General features: G+C 46.1%; 1 protein-coding gene across 1 annotated transcript in view; it reads right to left on the bottom strand.

The window, feature by feature from the left end:
- The window catches only part of TSPEAR (thrombospondin type laminin G domain and EAR repeats), an 88,396-nt gene that overhangs the window by 35,210 nt on the left and 32,307 nt on the right, over window positions 1-20,879 (bottom strand). The window contains exon 7 of the mRNA XM_073358810.1: window positions 12,815-13,047. Within this exon, the coding sequence (XP_073214911.1) occupies window positions 12,815-13,047 (233 nt within the window). The remainder of the gene's footprint in view (window positions 1-12,814; window positions 13,048-20,879) is intronic.

The raw sequence follows: 20,879 nt of genomic DNA, 5'->3' as shown, positions 1-20,879 counted from the left end.
ACTTTGGCTGAGGAGGTTGTGAATGATGGGGCAGAGAGGCAGGGAGCTGGGTGCTAGGTTCTGTACAGCACAGATGGGAGAAGTGATGAACAGATAAATGAATACACCCTTTACTCAGAGGTCAGATTGTCCCATGAGCTGGTAAGATAGGCTGTTGTCAGGGAGGCCTAGTCAAAATATTTATCTGGCCTCTTGTAGGTACTAGGCTACAGGCAAACTTAAAAAATCAGAGTTCACTTCCAAGGTGCGTACTTCAGAAACTACGGTGAAAACCAGGAGAGGACTCAGAAGAACTACAAGAATGATTCAAGGTCATAAGAATATAAGAATGGCCATACTGGGTCAGATCAGTGGTCCATCTAGTCCTCTATCCTGTGTTCCTACAGTGGCCAGTGCCAGATGCTTCAGAGGGAATGAACAGTACAGGGCAATTATCAAGTGATCCACCCCGTCTTCCAGTCCCAGCATCCGGGAAGCACACCTTCCTGAAGGCCGTTAAAAACTGAAGCAGCTCAATCTCAATAGCTTATTGAAGAGAAGGTTCAGAGGCAACTTGATCATGGTCTACAAACACTTACAAGATGAGGAGCTTTCTGAGACCAGCAGGCTTTGTAATCTAGCTCTCACCAGCAGAACAAGATCCACAGGCTAGATGTGGAAGTTAGAAAAATTCAAACTTGAAAAAATGCAATTTCTTAACAATGAAGATAAAGAACCATCGGAGCATCTTACTGAGCAAAGTGGTACACTTATCACTTGAGAGCTTTGAATTGAGCTTGCGTAGCTTTTGAAAAGACAGCACTAGCATAATCACAATTCATCAGTGTGGCAGGTTTTGTACCTCGTCAACCCTTTGAGTCAGTGGGGTGAGTGGTAACCTGCCTCTCTACGCCTATGTCTGTTTCCACACACACACACACACCCCGGTAGTCAGTACAGTGTGGCCCAGTGGCCAGGGTCCGTATACTACCTCTCCCCGAGTGGGGTAATGCGGCCTAGCGGCCGGAGTCCATACAATGTGCCCCTAGGACAGTGCGGCCCAATGACCAGAGTCCGCCTAATTCCCCCTCCCTTAGCGCAGCCTAGCAGCCGGAGTCCAAGCTGCCCACTTTGGAGACAAAACAAGGATCAGGTAACTGGGGCCGTTGCAAGGGGGTGGTGACCCCTGGTAGGGGGGCCCGGACCCACCCAACTCCACCAGGCCCCGAGCCAGGGCCCTGCCAGTGGCACAGCGGTCCACCACAGGATCAGCAGGGAATCCTACTGAAACACGCTGACCTCATTATGGTGGAAGGTGCCACTCCCTTACCTTCCCTGGGTCACTTCCTACCAGTTCTCCAGCAGCAGTAGTCCATATGGCATCAGGGTCTCCAGGTTCCCCAGCACCAGATGCTCCCTGGGGTTCTGATAGCTGCAAGCCTCTGGTCCAGGTTTCTGGCTCTTCAGCTTCGAGATCTCCAGGTTCCTCAGCACCCGGCACTCCCTGGGCTTCTGATAGCTTCAGGCCTCTGGCCCAAGTTTCTGGGTCTTCAGCTCTCGTAGGTAAGGACTGTAGCAGCTCCTGGGCTGGAGCCTCTGCCAAGCGTCCTTCCTCCTCAGCAGCCAGCCCTGACTGAGCAGCTCTGCAGGCTTTTATACCTGACTTCCAGTTGGAACCCTTTCGGTAGCAGTGCGGGGCTGATCCACCCCATCACAATCAGACTTAAAACTGTCACAGAGCTGGGTGAAAATGTTATCAGTGAATAGTGAATTTGCCAAAAAATACTTTTTTCGGGGCACTGAAACTATTCACAAATTTAACATAAGAACATAACAGCCATACTGGGTCATACCAATGGTCCATATAGCCCAGTATCCTGTATTCTGACAGTGGCCAATCATAGAAGATTAGGGTTGAAAGAGACTTCAGGAGGTCATCTAGTCCAACCCCCTGCTCAAAGCAGGACCAACCCCAACTAAACCACCAATGCCAGGTGCTTCAGAGGGAATGAACAGAACAGGTAATCATCAAGTGATCTATCCCATCGCCCATTCCCAGCTTCTGGCAAACAGAGGCTAGGGACACTTCAGAATATGGTTTTGCATCCCTGCCCATCCTCGCTAATAGCCATTGCTGGACCTATCCTCCTTGAACTTATCTAGTTCTTTTTTAAACCCTTTTATAGTCTTGGGCTTCACAACATCCTCTGGCAAAGAGTTCCACAGGTTGACTGCATGTTCTGTGAAGAAATACTTCCTTTTGTTTGTTTTAAACCTGCTGCCTACTAATTTCATTTGGTGACCCCTGGTTCTTGCATTATGAGAAGTAAATAACACTTCCTTATTTACTTTCTCCACACCAGTCATGATTTTATAGACTTGTATCATATCCTCCCTTAGTCTTCTCTTTTCCAAGCTGAAAAGTCCCAGTCTCATAATCTCTCCTCATATGGAAGCTGTTCTATACCCTCAATCATTTTTGTTGTCCTTTTCTGAACCTTTTCCAAGTCCAATACATCTTTTTTGAGATGGGGTGACCACATATGCATGCAGTATTCAAGATGTGGGAGTTCCATGGATTTATATAGAAACAATATGATATTTTCTGTCTTATTATCTATCCCTTTCCTAATGGTTCTCAACATAGCTTTTTTGACTGCTGCTGCACATTGAGTGGCCATTTTCAGAGAACTATCCACAATGACTTCAAGATCTCTTTCTTGAGTGGTAACAGTTAATTTAGACCCATCATTTCATATGTATAGTTGGGATTATGTATTCCAATGTGCATTATTTTGCATTTATCAACATTGAATTTCATCTGCCATTTTGTTGCCCAGTCACCCAGTTTTGTGAGATCCCTTTGTAACTCTTCGCAGTCTGTTTTGGATTTAACTGTTTGGAATAATTTAGAGAAAATTCGGCAAATAGTTTCAGGCAAAAAAAACCCTGATTTTGTTTCAGAAAGGCCAACTTGTTTTGTTTTGACATTTTTTAAGCAAACCCCTTTGACATTTCATTTTGAAAAGACATTTTCAAACCAAAATGTTGATTCGAAGCAACATTCAAAACATTGCATTTGACCCATGCAAAAAAAGTTCATTTTTTTAGCAAGAAAAAACAAACAAAAAAGAAATCAGTTTTGGTTTGAAATGCACTGGGTGGTTTTTTTTCTAATTTATTGGCTCAGCTACCGAACCAAAAATTCCATTGCTCACTCTAGTTTCCAAAATAAGGAAAAATAATTCCTTCTACTGCAAATGTTATCTTTGGTATATACCTTTGGTATAGCTCCTTGTATAGTCAGTATTTCCCAACGTCCCTTACAAGCAATAAGTTAACTACTGGTACTCGTTCCAGAATAAGTGTGTCCACGCAGAATGTTATTCATAGAATATAAGGCCAGATGGGTCCATTAAAGCATCTAGTCTGACCTCCTGTACAGCACAGGCCAGAGAATTTCACCCAGGTTTTCCTGAATGTGATTAAACCTGTGTCTGACTAAAGCACACCTTTCAGAAAGGCAGCCAGGCTGGATTTGAAGACAAAAGATGGAGAATCCACCACTTCCCTTGGTAGTTCATGCCAGTGGTTAACCACCCTCATTGTCAGCATTGTGTGCCTTGCTTCTCACAGAAACTTTGTCTGGCTTCAGCTTCCAGCCATTAGTCCTTGCTATGCCATTTCCTGCTAGATTAAAGAGCCCCATGAAGGTCGTCAGACACAGTCGTCTTCTGCTTGAGAAATTGAACAGATTGAGCTCTCTGGGAATGTCCATACTGCAACCTCCCCCTGGCCTATTGCAGAAAGCCTCAGGGCCAGGTCAGCTGGGCTTGTGGGGTTCACACTACAGGGCTCGATATAGCAGTGTAGACGTTCCAGCCCAGGCTTGGAGACCCTCCCCGCTTGCTGGGCTTCAGAGCCTGGCACCTGAATCTACACTATTTTCTCCAGCCCTTGAATCATTTTTGTGGCTCTTTTCTGCACCCTCCGCAATTTTTGAACATCCTTTTGAAAACATGGACACCAGAACTGGATGCAATATTCCTATATCGGTCTCCCCGATGCCAGAGACCAGTGTTTACCAGATGGTGGGTCACGACACGCCAGTGGGTTGCAGGAAGGGTCTAGGTGGGTTGCATGTGCTCTCGCCCCGCAGCCCAGGCTCTCACTTCCCCTGGGCAGCAGGCGGCAGCATGGGGAGTGAGATCGCAGCAGCAGAGGATAGGAAGCAGCTGGAGCCAGCAAAGAGACAGTCAGTGGCCTGGTAGTGACTATGGCCCAGCCACCGGGAGAGAGGAGCTGGCTGGAGCTGGGGCTGTGGGAAGGGACAGGGCTGGGAAAGCTACTGCAAGGGAGTTGTGGGGGGAGGAGCTCAGCAGGGGGCTTGGACTGAGCAGCAGAGTGGAGATGGGGGAGCAGGGAGCTGAGAAGGGGCAGAGGGTGCAGGAGTAATGGTGGGCCCCCCTAAAATGGTGGGTTGCATTAGTAAAATGTTGGGAGCCACAACCATATACAGAGGGGAAATAACCTCCCTACTACTCCTCTGTTTCTACATCCAAGGACCTCATCAGCCCTTTTACCACAGCTTCACACTGGGAGTTCAGGTTAAGCTGTGCACCCGCTACAACCCCTAGATCCTTTCAGGGTCCCTGCTTGCCAGGATACAGTCCCCCGTTCTGTCGATGTGGCCTGCGTTCCTTGTCCTTAGATGTATAACTTTGCACTGGCTGTATAAAAATGTATTTTGCTTGAAATGGCTCACCTCATCAAGTGAGCCAGATCCCCCTGTAGAACTGCCCCGTCCTCATTATTATTTACCAACCTTTGTGTCATCTACAAATTTTATCAGCAGTGATTTTATATTTATTTCCAGATCACTGATGAACATGTTGAATAGTGTTGGGCCTAGAACGGATCCCTATGGATCCTCACTAAACACTCCACATTTGATGATGATTCCCCATTGACAACTACTTTTTGAGATCTCCCAGGTAACGAGTTCATTTAATGTATGCTTTACTGATATCACATAGTACTAATTTTTTAATCATGTGGTACTAAGTCAAATGCCCTACAAAACACTAAGTCTATAACATCGCCGCAGTTACCTTTATCAGCCGAACTTGTAATCTCCTCTAAGAATAAAATCAGGTTTGTTTGACAAGACCTGTTTTCCATAAAACCATATTGACTATCATTAATTGTATTCCTATTCTTTAGTAATTGAATCTCCTATCAGCTTTTCCATTATTTTGCCCAGGACTTATGTGCAGCTAACTGTCCTATAGTTACCCAAGTTATCCCACTTGTCCTTTTTGAATACTCACACAACAGTAGCACTGTTTGAGTCTCTGGAATTTCATTGGTATTTTGAGATTTATTAAAAATTAACATCAATGAGCTGTCAGTTCTTTTAGGACTCTTGGGTGCAAGTTATCCAGGGCTACTGATTTTAAAATGTTTATCCTGAGTAGATGTATAACATCCACCTTACTTAATAAGGGAGGGACTGGAAAGTACTTTGCCATCCTCATGCAATACAAGCACATCATCATGTTTTTTTCTAGATACAGAACAGAAATATTTACTGAATACTCTTGATTTTTCTGGATTATTAACAACAATTTTACCATCTCTATCTAGTAATGGGCCTATATAATTGCTATTATTTATTTTGTTCCTAATATACTTTAAAATCTCCTTCTGACTGTCCTTAGCACTTCTAGTCATGGATATTTCCCTTATGTCTTTAGCTTCCCTTATCAATTTTCTACACTTCATAATTTCTCATTTATATCAATTACTATCTATCTGCCCTTGTTTTCCATTTTTTATACTTTGCCATTTTATTTCTAGTTACTGCCTTCACTAAACCAAGATGGGTTTTAGTTAAAGTTGTCCTCTTTTATTATGGAATCGTGGCTTTTTTTCCATCTAATAAACTCTTCCTAAAGAACTCCCAATTTTCATTCAAATTTTTCTGGCTAAATGTTTCCTCCCAGTCAATTTCACTTACAATTTTCCTCAGCTTTGGGAAAGTAGCCCCTTTGATGTCCCAAGTGCATATATCAATGATTGGGACTATCCTGATTATATTCAACATAGGGAAACAGAGATCACATTGACTGGTCCTTAAGCAACCACCAATTTCCAGTCTAGTGATTAATTCATCTTTAGCCATCACAAGGAGTCCAAAATAGAATTACCTTATGTTGGGTGTTATACCTTTTGTGTCAGAAGATCACTTGTGATAGCTACTTCAGTAAATTTCCAAGTGCAGACAAGCTCTATGTTTCCAGCCCTTGTGGTTGCAGAGAAATGCTTGAACATGGAACTGGAATGTACCCTAGCCTCAGAAACCCGACAGCAAATAAAAAGAACTCAATATTTATTTTAAAAATCTCTCATGCTTTTTGGGGCCTGATTCATGATTTTTGAACACTTGGGGTTGGCAGTACTGCATAAAGTTATGACATTTCTTCAGTTTGTTTGCCGTCAGTTTATAAGCCGCCAGGGGCATGCAAATCCTTTTGGGCTGGGCACTAAGCAAGCTGGAAATGATTCTGTACTTTAAGAAAACCAAGGCAATCCATGGATTCCAAGGCCAGGAGGGACACCTGTGATCATCCACTCTAACCTCCTCTATAACACAGGCCAGAAAATGGCCCCAAGTAATTCCTGTTTGAACTAGGTCTTTATTTTTATTTTTAATCCAGTTGATTTTAAAATTGCAAGTGATGGAGAATCCACTATGGTCCCTGGTAAACTGGTCCAGTGCTTAATTACCCTCACTGTTAAAAATATGCTCCTTATTTCTAATCTGAAATTGTCCAGCTTCAACTTCCAGCCATTCAACCTTATATCCCTTTCTCTGCTAGACTGAAGAGTTCATTATTAAAAATTTGTTCCCCATACAGGTACTTACAGACTGTGATCAAGTCACCCCTTAACCTTCTCTTGGTTAAACTAAATAGATGGAACTCCTTGAGTCTATCACTATAAGGCAGGTTTTCTAATCTTTTAATCATTCTTGTGACTCTTCTCTGACCCCTCTCCAACTGATCAACAAAACCATATCCTGAAAGCAACAATACATATCCCTTGACAAGTGATGACACCAGATGCCTTTCAATGCATGTTCACTTTAAGAAAAATGGGATCACTGTGTCTTCTAAGCAGATTAAAGCTTCTTGCAATCCACATGCAAAACTGGATGAGCTGCTGGCAAGAGAGCAGAGAATACAAACAACAGAAAAGCTTGCATCAGCTCAGACATGTGCTTTCAGCAGCAACCTAAAGGACTCTTCACTGACTTCCTCCTGTAATTTATATTTTACTATATTTGGATCTCCTTTTGGAAGGTTGATACGCTGTGCTTGGTAAGGCCGGTAGAGTATTTCCAACACACCTCTGACCAACATACTAACTAAGGTAGAATCCTTCCTACCAACACTACAAAAAGAAGGATTCTGCGTGGACTACTCCTGAAGGTCGAAACAAGAGACTGGACTTCTACATAGAGTGCTTCCATCGACGTACCCGGGCTGAAATTGTGGAAAAGCAGCATCACTTGCCCCATAACCTCAGCCGTGCTGAACACAACGCCATCAACAGCTTCAGGAACAACTCTGACATCATAATCAAAAAGGCTGCAAAGCAGGTGCTGTTGTCATCATGAATAGGTCAGAATATGAACAAGAGGCTGCTAGGCAGCTCTCCAACACCACATTCTACAGGCCATTATCCTCTGATCCCACTGAGGATTACCAAAAGAAACTACACCATCTGCTCAAGAAACTCCCTGAAAAAGCACAGGAACAGATCTGTGCAGACACATGCCTAGATGCCCGACCTGGGGTATTCTATCTGCTACCCAAGATCCATAAACCTGGAAATCCTGGACATCCCATCATCTCAGGCATTAGCACCCTGACAACAGGATTGTCTGGCTATGTGGACTCTCTCCTCAGACTCTACACTACCAGCACTCCCAGCTATCTTCGAGACACCACTGACTTCCTGAGAAAACTACAATCTATCGGTGATCTTCCAGAAAACACCATCCTGGCCACTATGGATGTAGAAGCCCTCTACACCAACATTCCACACAAAGATGGTCTACAAGCCGTCAGGAACAGTATCCCCGATAATGTCACGGCAAACCTGGTGGCTGACCTTTGTGACTTTGTCCTCACCCACAACTATTTCACATTTGGGGACAATGTATACCTTCAAATCAGCAGCACTGCTATGGGTATCTGCATGGCCCCACAGTATGCCAACATTTTTATGGCTGACTTAGAACAACGCTTCCTTAGCTCTCGTCCCTTAACGCCCCCTACTCTACTTGCACTACATTGATGACATCTTCGTCATCTGGACCCTAGGAAAGGAAGCCCTTGAGGAATTCCGCCATTATTTCAACAATTTCCATCCCACCATCAACCTCAGCCTAGACCAATCCACACAAGCGGTCCATTTCCTGGACACTACTGTGCTAATAAGCGATGGTCACATAAACACCACCCTATACCAGAAACCTACTGACCACTATACTTACCTACATGCCTCCAGCTTCCATCCACGAAACACCACACGATCCATTGTCTACAGCCAAGCTCTAAGATACAACCGCATTTGCTCCAACCCCTCAGACAGAGACAAACACCTACAAGATCTCTATCAAGCATTCTTAAAACTACAATACCCACCTGCTGAAGTGAAAAAACAGATTGACAGAGCCAGAAGAGTACCCAGAAGTCACCCACTACAGGACAGGCCCAACAAAGAAAATAACAGAACGCCATTAGCCATCACCTTCAGCCCCCAACTAAAACCTCTCCAGTGCATCATCACAGATTTACAACCTATCCTGAAGGATGATCCCTCACTCTCACAGATCTTGGGAGACAGACCAGTCCTCTCTTACAGACAGCCCCCCAACCTGAAGCAAATACTCTCCAGCAACCACACACCACACAACAAAAATATTAACCCGGGAACCTATCCTTGCAACAAAGCCCGATGCCAACTCTGTCCACATATTTATTCAAGTGACACCATCATAGGACCTAATCACATAAGCCATGCCATCAGAGGCCCATTCACCTGCACATCTACCAATGTGATATATGCCATCATGTGCCAGCAATGCCCCTCTGCCATGCACATTGGCCAAACCAGACAGTCTCTACGCAAAAGAATAAATGGACACAAATCTGACATCAGGAATCATAACATTCAAAAACCGGTAGGAGAACACTTCAACCTTTCTGGCCACTCAGTAACAGACTTAAAGGTGGCAATTTTGCAACAGAAAAGCTTCAAAAACAGACTCCAATGAGAAACTGCTGAGCTTGAATTAATATGCAAACTAGATACCATTAACTTGCGTTTGAATAGAGACTGGGAGTGGCTGGGTCATTACACATATTGAATCTATTTCCCTAAGTTAAGTATCCTCAGACCTTCTTGTCAACTGTCTAAATGGGCCATCTTCATTATCACTACAAAAGTTTTTTTCTCCAGCTGATAATAGCTCATCTCAACTAATTAGCCTCTCACAGTTTGTATGGCAACTTCCAACTTATCAGTATGTATCTATATATCTTCTTACTATATGTTCCATTCTATGCATCCGATGAAGTGGGCTGTAGCCCACGAAAGCTTATGCTCTAATAAATTGGTTAGTCTCTAAGGTGCCACAAGTACTCTTGTTGTTTTTGCGGATACAGATGAACACGGCTGCTACTCTGAAACAAGTAGAAATACAGGTTTTCTCTAGGAAGGGCCCCAGAAATACAGCAAAAGCTAATAGCTTCATAATTTTTAAAAGGACTTTTTCAGAACCTATCCCAACTTTTCTTTCAGTAAGGTGCTATTACATTTTCTGGACAGCTAGATCAACTATTTATTTTATTATTCCTATCACTAAGGCTTCCACAACTGAGACATCCAGGGTAGCCAGCATGAACTGAAGAGTACATCCAGGATCCTTAAGAAAAGGGGGCCAGTTCTTTCCCTTGCCACAACAGAAATTGGACAGGAGCACGAACATGTTGCAGGTGCTGCTGCAGTAGCTGTTTACAATGGAAGGAGAGTGGCAGAGAGGAAGAGGAGGAGAGGCAGGTGCTGGCAGGCCACCCTGACTGCCTTCCTTACCCTGGCATGGTGAATTCTGGCTCCGCAGAGTTCTATGCTTCAGCTGCACAAGGAGCTGGGATGTGATTGTTGGGGGGTTGAATTGGGAGGATTTGTGTATGGACAGAGATGTACAGAGGTTGGGGAGGTCGTAAGCAGTGCATGTACATAGTTGGGGGGGCCTTTGTTTTCAACATGTGTTTCAATCACAGCAGTATATCCATGACTGTGAAAAGACATTCCTCAAGTGTTTGCAGACAGCAGGCCGGCTCTCCCATGAGCTGTGGGCCCAGCTCCCTACCTCTGCCTGCAGGTACCAGAACAGAAGCCAGAGAGCAACCACCAGCAGCGGGATTCGAAGGGCCAGCTTTGCAAAAGATCCCAGGACCAAATTTTCAAGGTCTCCGCACTCCCAACTGGGGCCAGATTTTCAAAAAAGCTCAGCCCCCAGCAGGCTCCAGGGAGGGCCACAGGAGCTGCTGAGAACTTTTGAAGATTCTGTGGCTGAGCAGCCTGCCCCTTCAGACAGGAAGCACAAAGCGAGCAAGAGAACAAACACCCACCACAGCATCACCTGCACAGAGCCGCCAGCTCTCAGCCAAGAGCAGCCCCACTAACATTCCTTGGAGGACGCTTCCCTGGCTGAGTCTGTGGTCTCTGAACCCTGGGGCCCAGCTGTAATGGTGGGCTTTGGAGCTGGTGAATGCCCGATGTGGTTCTCCTGCTCTCTCAATCTGCTAGGAAAGTGCTGCCGTTCTTCTACCAACACCTCCCTCTCCAGACCAACATACATTTTCCTGAATGCGGGTATTCATGAGCATCATCCAAATGTCAGAAACTTCAGAGCCAAACATAATCTAAATCCAAATACAAGCCTCTTTGCCCATCCCCAACAGACAACATGTGCATACGGCAGAGCACGTAATGTATGCACACCGCCTGCACAGAAAGCTCCCATGCGACGAGGAGCAAGGTGCTGAGCAGCGTGCAGAGCAAGAGGTCAGTGTGCAGGAGGTGGGGCTGAGATGTAATAACATAGGAATACTGCTACTACAGATCTGTGTTCATTCACGAAGCTTGTATGTGACCGAGTCACGGGCAACGTGAACTTTAGGACTATATTGACTAGCAGAGGTAGCAGAAAGGGAACACAAATAGATAAGAAACCTCCAAGTAAACCCTTGCAAGGGGCCTGGGCTGGTGAGCTTGGTTACACAGCTGTTTTGCCCGGGTTGGCACAGCCGGGTTGAAAGGACTGAAACAGATCAAAAGTGACTGCGGAGGAGGCAGTTGTCAGGACCCGTTTGTGGAGAAACGGACTGATACAGAGGCAGGCCCTGTGGGATGGGTCTGTAGCAGCTGGTCCCTCTTGAGGGCCAGGCCTGGTCCGACCGACCAGTGTAAAGGCCTTCACTGTTTGAAATCCTCTCTCTCGTGCTGCGCTGTTTCCCTGCTGCTAAGGGGAAACAATCATTTGTTTTCAGAAGGCTGTTTGGTCACGCCCTGTGCTACCACCTGCTAAGCAGTCACAGGGCACTGCAGCCCCCAGCCCAGTCTAAGACTAGGAGAGTCATGGGATTACCTGCAGGGCAGGTGAAGGCACGAGGTCTGATGCCGGGAGTTGGGTGCACTTGGGGAGATAAGAGCTGGGCCATGGGGGCAGCTGGCCCTGAACCATGACAGTCACACACATAACATAAGGTGTGATTCCATTTACGAGTACATCAGAAAAGGGAAAGCAAACTACAGCAGAAGCAATGTGCAATTTACTGATTCTCCACTCCACCACCCACCACTTTTATGCTGGAAATAGACTGGACAATCCATGGAGTCACAACAGCATAAAACTAGGACAATGGAGAAGAGAATCTGGCTCCAGATCTCGTAAATGGAAGCATGTCCCGGCTAAGATTTTAGAAGGTTCATGTTACAGACATGGAGTTCTGCCCAGGTTTGGAAATCGAATTTATTTTCTGGACAATGGGAACTTTACATAGTTTTATGGAATCAAAGGGGGCATGTGTCACACAGCCCAGTTCTCTGGAAAGCCAGTTATTAGACTGGGAAATGCATACCCATTAGACTTATTAAAATCCATCCATGATACAATTCTGCTGGATACATGACCTGCATGGGAACAGGACATTGCAACATTCACAGATATGATTTTAATAGAAACCTATTAATGTCTGAGCTGAGAGCAGACAGAGTCCACCAGAAATCAGCAGCAACAAATTGTTGTTTTAGAGAATCTTGAACAGAAAATCACAGGCTGGGAGGCTTCATATAGACCTACATGCTGTGGAGAATAGTAATTCAAGAAGGACTGACTGATGAGCTTTGAATGCTATGGAGAGACAAACAAGTATCTATTTCCTATGGCGTGTCAGTAACTGATATCAGCTTAGCTAGGATTTTTGCTGCTTTGTACAATAGTAAAATAAAAAAAAAGCAACATTTCCTTCCCAATCATCTATGTACGGTTGCAGATTAGCCATGGGGACAGCCCCATTATACCAGCACAACTCTGTTGAAATTAACTGAGCTACACCAGTTTACACCAGCTAAGGATCTGGCCCTAAACCATTAACCCTGACAAGACTCAAAGTTGGGCCAGCCCTTCTGAGAAGAAGCTGTCATCTCGCGTTTGCAATTTGACACAGCACCAAAGGAACCCTAAAAGCGGAATTACCTTTTTTCCTATGGTGAAATAGCACCAGGATTGAGCTTGGTAGGTGGGGATGTTTTGGTAAGACAGGAATTTTCCATCAGTCCATTTGTAGATAGCTGACCCAGGCGGAGTGTACCGATTTGCTGTGGCCGCAAAAAACCCCACCTTTGGAATGACGAAGATCTCGATGCCCATGGTTTCAGAGTTGGTCATCAAGTTCTGATATTCTTCTACATAGTCCAGCCTCTCTTTGACTAGGAAATAACAAAAAAGGATGGAAATGAAAAATAGATGCCTCCTTAATTCAACTGTGTTCCAAAGTTCAATGGAGGGCTATATTTTTGGTTATTTTGTATGCATGGCACTGAGTAGCCAAATTAAAAGTCCTGTGCTAAAGGGCTTAACCATCAAAGGGCAAGTTAATTTACTGTTGGGCTCTGCCTGCACAGTCCAGCCCTCAGCAAAGTGACCTGACAAGTGATGGCCACAGACAATGGACAGCATGGACCAGGAAGACAAGGGTTCCGTAAACACGGCGCTGTGAGTGGAAGGATGTTACATGTATTGCAGAGGCCACTCTGCTTAAGGATGCAAAACAGTTGCCTTTGTACCTCCCTGTGCATAAGACATACTGATCATTTTCCAACACATTCGCCTCCAGAGCTGCATTCTGTAGGTCCGGTCTCTGCCAGCCCATGAATGCTTCTAGAAAGTTGGAGCAAAATCCCTTCAGTCAGGCATTTTCCCACTATGAGAGGGTTAAAAAAAAATCACCTTTTTTTAGTTTAAAAAGGGGTGGGGAAGGTCCCTGAACTTTGAATCTAATTGAGGAGACCATTGGAAGGAGCCACCTGGAGGAAAGAAAAGCAGTTACAGCAGGTACACCCTCTAGGGGAGAGCTGAGATCAGCTGGAGTTAAACCCTCTCCCCAGCACCCCAGACCCAGAACTGTGCAAAGGATTCCCCTTTCAGGGACACAAGATCTCCCACTTTCCTATCAGCTACAGGTGGAAGACACTACTGGGAGGAGACAGCCAGAAACTCAGCCAGCCAGAGCTGAGCCTGGCAAAAAAAAAAAAAATTGTGGTACTATCATGCCACAAACACGTCACTATCATATTGTTCACTCTGCTTGTATGTTATACTCCTTCCCCTTACCCTCCTCTCTCTTGTCTATCTAGATTGTAAGCTCCCCAAGGCAGTGTCCAGTTCTGGTGTCCCCCATTCAAGAAGGATGTTGATAAATTGGAGAGAGTTTCAGATAAAGCCATGAGAATGATGAAAGAATTAGAATACATGCCCTAGAGCGATAGCCTCAAGGAGCTCAATCTATTTAGCTTCGCAAAGAGAAGGTTAAGGCGTAATGTGATTACAGTCTATAAGTATCTATATGGGGAACAAATATCTAATAATGGGCTCTTCAGTCTAGTGAAGAAAGGTCTAACACAATCAATGGCTGGAAGTTGAAGTGAGACAAATTCAGATTGGAAATAAGATGTAAATTTTTAAGAGTGAGAGTAATTAACCACTGGAACAATTTACCCAGGGTCATGGTGGATTCTCCATCACTGACAATTTTTAAATCAAGACTGGGTGTTTTTCTAAAGGATCTGCTCTAGGGATTATTTTGGAGGAGTTCCCTGGCCTGTGCTATACAGGAGATCAGATTATCACAATGGTTCTTTCTAGCCTTATAATCTGTAAATCTAATGCAGGGAGTGTCTCTTACACTATGTATAATGCCTAGCAAAATGGGGTGTGATTTGGTTGAGGTCTTGGCTGCTACTGCAATACAGATAAATAATAATCAACCGAAAAGTACATCCACAAGGAGTAGGAAGTGCATGATTTAGGAACCTGCAAAAACTGGAAGATAAAATGGAGAAGTTATGAAGGTTTGAAAATATTCCACAGCCCATGCTCAGTAGAAAAGAGCTTTTAGACTGCAGGGCAGTAACCCAGTAATCCTCCTTTGTCCTAGGCCTGTAGAGGTGTTATCTACCCACTTCACCTTGCGTGATCTCTTGCAACATTTATTAACTCCTTCTCTGTTCCACACTTGTATGTAGCTGTGACACTCTCAGTTCCTTTCCCAGACCTGAAGAAGAGCTCTGTATAACTTGAAGGCTTGTCTCTCTCACCAATAGAAGTTCGTCCAGTAAAAGATATTACCTCACCCATCATCTCTGTCATTAGCTTTTACACAGCCATTTCAAACATGGGTGTAGTAAGCATGCACATACAGCTATTTAACTACCCACTGAAACGCCTGCTGCACCAAGAGGATTCAAAACATGCAAGCTGTGACAAAGCTTTGTCCTTGCCTCCATGGGTCCCACGTTTCCTGGTGGATTTCGCTAGCCTCAGAGGCTCACTGTGACCCTCCATGTAACCCTTCTCTCTCTAGAGACAAGGGTCACAGTCTACTGAGCCATTTTCATCATAAGCCAGCAAGGGAGGTGAGGAGAAGTTATCCTTCCTTGCACAGTCTCCGTTGTCTCCCAGTCTCAGTGATTAATCAGGGGGCAAAGGTGGGGGGGGGGACCCACCCTCTACTCCAGGCTCCAGCCCAGGGACCCTAATAGTATCAGCTATGGTAGCTGACCTTTTAGAAACATGACATGTACAATTCCCTGGGCTACTTCCCCCACAGCAGCCCTCAATTCCTCAAGCTCCACTTCACCCTTACCTCAGGGCCTCCTTCCTCGTGCCTGATATGGTGTGTACTGCTCAGCCTCTCCAACAGCGCAACTTCCTTCCACAGCTCCTGACATGCACGCCCACCTGACTAACTGGGAGGCTTTTAACTAGTTTCAGCCAGCCCCTGATTGGCTTCAGGTGTCCCAATCAACCTAGCCTTCTCCCTGCCTTCTGAAAAGTTCTTAATTGGCCCTAGGTGTCTTAATTGACCTGGAGCAGCTGCCATTTCATTTATCCTGGTACCAGGGATTTGTTTAGCCTGGAGCTAATCTATCTATCTCCCACTAATTTTCCATAGCCACCTGGCCTTGCCCTGTCACAAAGCATAGGCACTGACTAGAGCAATGTTTTTCAAACGCAGTCACTGGGGCCGCATGCGGCCACCAGGGGTTTTTCATGCAGCCACAACAGTCTCCAGGGGTGCAGGGGCAAAGCATCGGCCCCTCCCTCCTTGTTGCTTCTGGATGCACCACCCTGCACGGCCTCTGGAGAGAAGTGGGGCACAACGCTGCAGGAGCAAGGTGAGTTCTTGACTCTCCTTGGGGGAGGGGGTCTGGGCAGCAGGCTCCAGAAGCGGGGACTTCAGGAACCTGGCTGTGCAGCCACAGGCTCCAACTGACCAGGCTCCAAATGACCATCCCCCCCTCCCCCTCCCCCGGCTCTAGCCACATGGCCGTGGCCTCCAGCTGCAGGGTTTCAGCCTCCAGCCCCGGAGTTCAGCTGTATGGCAACAGGCACTGGCTCTCGGCTCCAGTCCTGAGCTCCAACCGCACAGTGGCAGGTGCTGGCCACAGGCACCAACCCCCAGCCCCAGCCCCAGGGGAGTGGGCTCCAACCATAGGGCTTTGGGCGCCAACCCCCAGCTCTGGCAGCAGAGCTTCAGACTGCCTCTGGCCCCCAGTTCCAGCCGTTCGGTGGTGGGCACTGGCCCCAGGCTCCAGCCACGTGGCCCTAGCCCCTGGTGCTGATCCTCTGCCCCAGTTGCATGGCAGCAGGCACCAAATCACGGTTCTGTTCCTGGGCTCCTGCCACTTAGTGGTGGGAGCTGGCCCCAGGTGCCAACCCCTGGCCCTGGCCACACAGCAGCAAGTGCTGGCTCCAGCCACTCAATGGCGGGTGCTGACTCCTGGCTGCAGCCACAAACCCCTGGGCTCCAGCACCCACCTCCGAGCTCTGGCCATGCAGCGGCAGGCAATAGCCCTGGGCGCTGACCCACAGCTCCAGCTGCATGGCAGTGGGCTCCAATCCCTGGCTCCAGCCATGCAGTTCCTGTCCCCAGCTCCGGGTTCGGGCACTGAGCCTTGGACGCATGGCAGCAGACACCAGGCCCTGCCTCTGGCCATGCAACAGTGGGGCTCATCACCGACCCCCATCACCCCGGCGCCTGCTGCCTCCCACAGCCCTGTATCCATTCCCACCCATTGCCCCTGGACCCTGCTGCCTTTCTGGCCTCACATCCACCCCTACCCCCATTACCATGGGCCCCCACTGCCTCCCACAGCCCCACATCCATCCTCCCCACACCCAGGACCCTTCAGCCTCCCCCAGCCCTGCATCCATCCCCGCATCGCCTCTGGCCCCTGTTGCCTCCCCACTTTGCCCTCCCCCTCCCCATCCAGGGCTTAATGGGTCCTGGGGCTTGCTGAGAAAAGTGATATTAACAAACGTGCAAGTATCACTTTTCACAGCAGACTTACTAGCTATCTATGAAAAGTGATACCTGTATGTTTGTTAATATCACTTATCACTTTTCATAGCCTCCCAGGTAGCTACTAAGTGTGCTGTGATATTAACAAATATACAAATATCTCTGTTCACAGCAAGCCCCAAGACCCATGAAGCCCTGCATGGGGCGAGGGAGGGGAGGGGAAGTGAAGTGAAGGGGGAGGCAGCATGATTTTTGTTATTGAGTCTGCCAAGAAACCCTACAAATACTCGTTACAATTATTTGGAAGTTGAATCTGTGCCTATGTAATTGTTTTTCCGAAAGTTAATTAAGTATTTTAGGGGGAAAGTGTCAGTGCGGCCACCAGTGGCCACCCAAACATTTGTTGTGAGAATCTCTGGACTATAGGCTGGAGCACACAAGGGGAAAAAATAGTGGGTGCTCAGCACCCACCAGCCACAGTTGCTCGGCAGCTGGGGGAGGCACTTGCAGGAGGGCGGAGAGCAGCAAGCGGCAGGCGGGCTGGGCCTTGGGGGGGGGGGGTTTGGAGTGGGCCAGGAAGAGACAGAGAGGGCAGAGCCTTGGGGAGGAGGGGGAGCAGGGGTGGGAAGAGGCAGAGCCGGTGGGGCTTGGAGCAGGGCAGGGGGGAGCACCCCCGGAAGAAAAAGAAAACTTAGCACCTATGCATGCAAGGAATGTTAAAAGCAGCTTTCTCTCCAACCACAAGACTTCATTGAAATCACACGGCTTAAAAGGAGTGCACAGAGAGGTTTTGAGTCTGCAGCTGAAGTTCCAGTCCCACCCCTATCACTGACCCTCTTTAATAATACTTTGTACAAAGCATTTTGCAAGCATTATTTTTCAGTTGCTCCTTAAAGCTCTTAACTGTGCAGACCCCAGCTATATGTAAAATCTCTTTCATAATAGAGCCATTTAATACTTAATGCATAGCATTGTTCAGTCCTAGCTCTCAACATGCATTATAAAGGCAGGTGAGTTTCGTTACAATGATTGAATTCGCCTTCACTCAGTAAGTTCTTCACACACAAACAGCTAGTCAAGCTAGTTCTCCTGCAGGAGTGGAAGGCAGGCAGTAGATAAATGTTGTTGCCATTTCTAAATATTGAGAGGTGCTTATGCTACAGTGATGGGGTGAAATCCATGTCCAGTTTACAGATGGGTACACAGAATTGAAATTATTTCCCCAAGGCCATTTCATAACAGAGCTGGGAATAGAAACCAGGCACTCTGAACCTTAGTCTAGTACCCTATGCAGTGCAGTCCTAGAGATGAATTTTCCTAGTACTAAGCAATCAAGCAGTTTTCAACCAGATGCTAAATAGGTGAGAAAGCCTGACCTTTGGTCTTCTAATACGTACATCCATACTGTGACATTGCACTCCATATGTTTTATGGAAATATGCTTATGAGTGTGAATATGATGTAATTGGAATATGCTTTATGCAAAAGGTCTCTTGTAAGGTATCATAAAAAAGGTTATAACCAACTGAAAATATTCCTCCTATTTGTATGCATGTATCATTCTTGTATCTGAAGCTAGAAATATGAAGTATAACTCTGAGGTCCTATTGTAAATATGTAAAGTGTGGGCCAGTAATGGTGGTTTAGAATCCCATAGACTAGGACAATTGGTTGTAAATGGTTTATTTACCTGAAAGCCTTCTTGTGCATGTGTGGGCCAATCCAGGAAAAATGGAGACTTGGGATCTTACAGTGACATGTGACCATGTCATTTGATACTGGAATCCATCTTAATCCTTGTACTTTTTCATTGATGAGGTGAGGGTGGGGACAAGCACAGACAAAAGATTCCCGAGTGCCAAAGCTATAAAAGGGGGTGGAGCAGGACAAAAGGGGCCAGTCATGAGAAAATCCCTGCTTACCACCTGAGATGTCTGCTGGAACTAACAAGGACTGTACCAGGGGAAAGGATTGGGCCCAGACTAGGAAGGAGTCTAGTCTGTGAAAGAAGCTTGTTGGACTATCTTTGAGGGTGAGATATTACCTGTAATCAGTTTCTTAATGTATTAGGCTTAGATTTGCATGGTTTTGCTTTATTTTGCTTGGTGACTTACTTTGTTCTGTCTGTTATTACTTGAAACCATTTAAATCCTACTTTTTATACTTAATAAAATCACTTGAGTTTATTAATAAACCCAGAGTAAGTGATTAATACCTGGTGGAGCAAACAGCTGTGCATATCTCTCTATCAGTGTTATAGAGGGTGGACAATTTATGAATTTACTCTGTATAAGCTTTATACAGAGTAAAACAGATTTATCTGGAGTTCAGGCTCCCAGAAAGGCTGAACACTGGGCAAGTCCCTGTCAACTGAGAAGCTCCTTGGCTGAGTGAATCTGTTTCAGTGAACTGCAGAGAGATGTTGTCCAACCTTTGGGTCTGTGCTGGAGTGTCTAACTCAGCAAGACAGGAGTGGAGGGGCACCTGTTCTGGCAGGAGGGTTGTTCTCAGTGGTATCCCAGCTCACTGAGTGACACTCTTGAGGGGAGTCTCTGTGAAAGAACCCATCACACAAAGAATGAAAAATGAGGGCAGGAGAGCAGTGAAAAAAATCTTTCTGTACCTCTGCTGAGCTCTCACACACTCACTAGCAAAGAACAACCTTGCACAAGAGACAAAGAGAGAAAACACCTCAACTTGCCATACTTACACCTTTTGTTAATCATCATCATTATTATTATTCATATAGCACCAAATATATGCTAGGTGCTGTCATGTTTCAGGGCAACTGCACCTGTGTTTTCCCTCAGTGGTACAGCAAGGGCCCCTAGCTCCCCTGCCATCGCCTCTCTTGGGTGGAGACCTGCGTTTCTTTTCTTCCTGAACAGGGTGTCTACAGGCTGAACAATTCCCAGCCATCACTGTGTTATTCCCAGGAAAAGACAATCTGTCTAAGCACACTTGCTTGCTTTCTCTCCAGGGACTAATAGTGTTTGCTGGCCACAATTAAGCTACCACACAGCTCTTCCTAAGCAAGCACATTTATTCTTTGGGTAAAAGCACTCCAGAGAAAACATATTAAAAACGAGAAGAGAACCTATGTACACACAGACAAGTTTACCAGAGGTCACCCCAACTCTACCATGGGCTATGGCAGGAGAAGTTCTTCCATACCCCACAAAGCGGTCTCTGCTATGGTCAGAAGCCTCAGCTCAGAACCAGCACCCAGTCCTATGGGGCCTCAGATGGTCAAATCCTTCCAACCCTAAAGATTGGGGCCCTCTGTCGCCCAGAGGTCCTGCCCATTTGTTGGATCAGGGAGAAGGTCCTGAGTCATCTTTCTGTGAAGTCCTTTCTGTGTCTGTAGGTCCCTGGAGAATCCAGATTGTGTCTCTGAACTGCCCGCATGTAACAGGTCATCAATAGACAACAGGTGCCCCCACAAGGCGAAGTTTCAAAGACTGAGTGTGTAGGTGGGGAGTTGCAATGCCCTCACCTCATGTATTTCCTAGGAGCTCCACTTCACACTTCTTGTCCCCAAAAAGTCCTCGGAAGTTCCTAATCCGTCCCAGATATTGTACTAGTCAGTCTCCTGTAGATGCTCCACAATAACACATCCACACTTGCATTTTTAATACAATAGACCCCAAGATATTAAACTTAATTCAATAACATTTATCTTAATTCCATAAGATGTGTCCAGGGGAGTGTCAGACCAATCACATGTGCTCCCAGATG

The sequence above is a fragment of the Lepidochelys kempii genome, chromosome 9 (assembly GCF_965140285.1).
Source record: "Lepidochelys kempii isolate rLepKem1 chromosome 9, rLepKem1.hap1, whole genome shotgun sequence".
NCBI classification, from domain to species: Eukaryota; Metazoa; Chordata; order Testudines; family Cheloniidae; genus Lepidochelys; species Lepidochelys kempii.
This window is presented reverse-complemented; position numbering and strand designations above follow the sequence as displayed.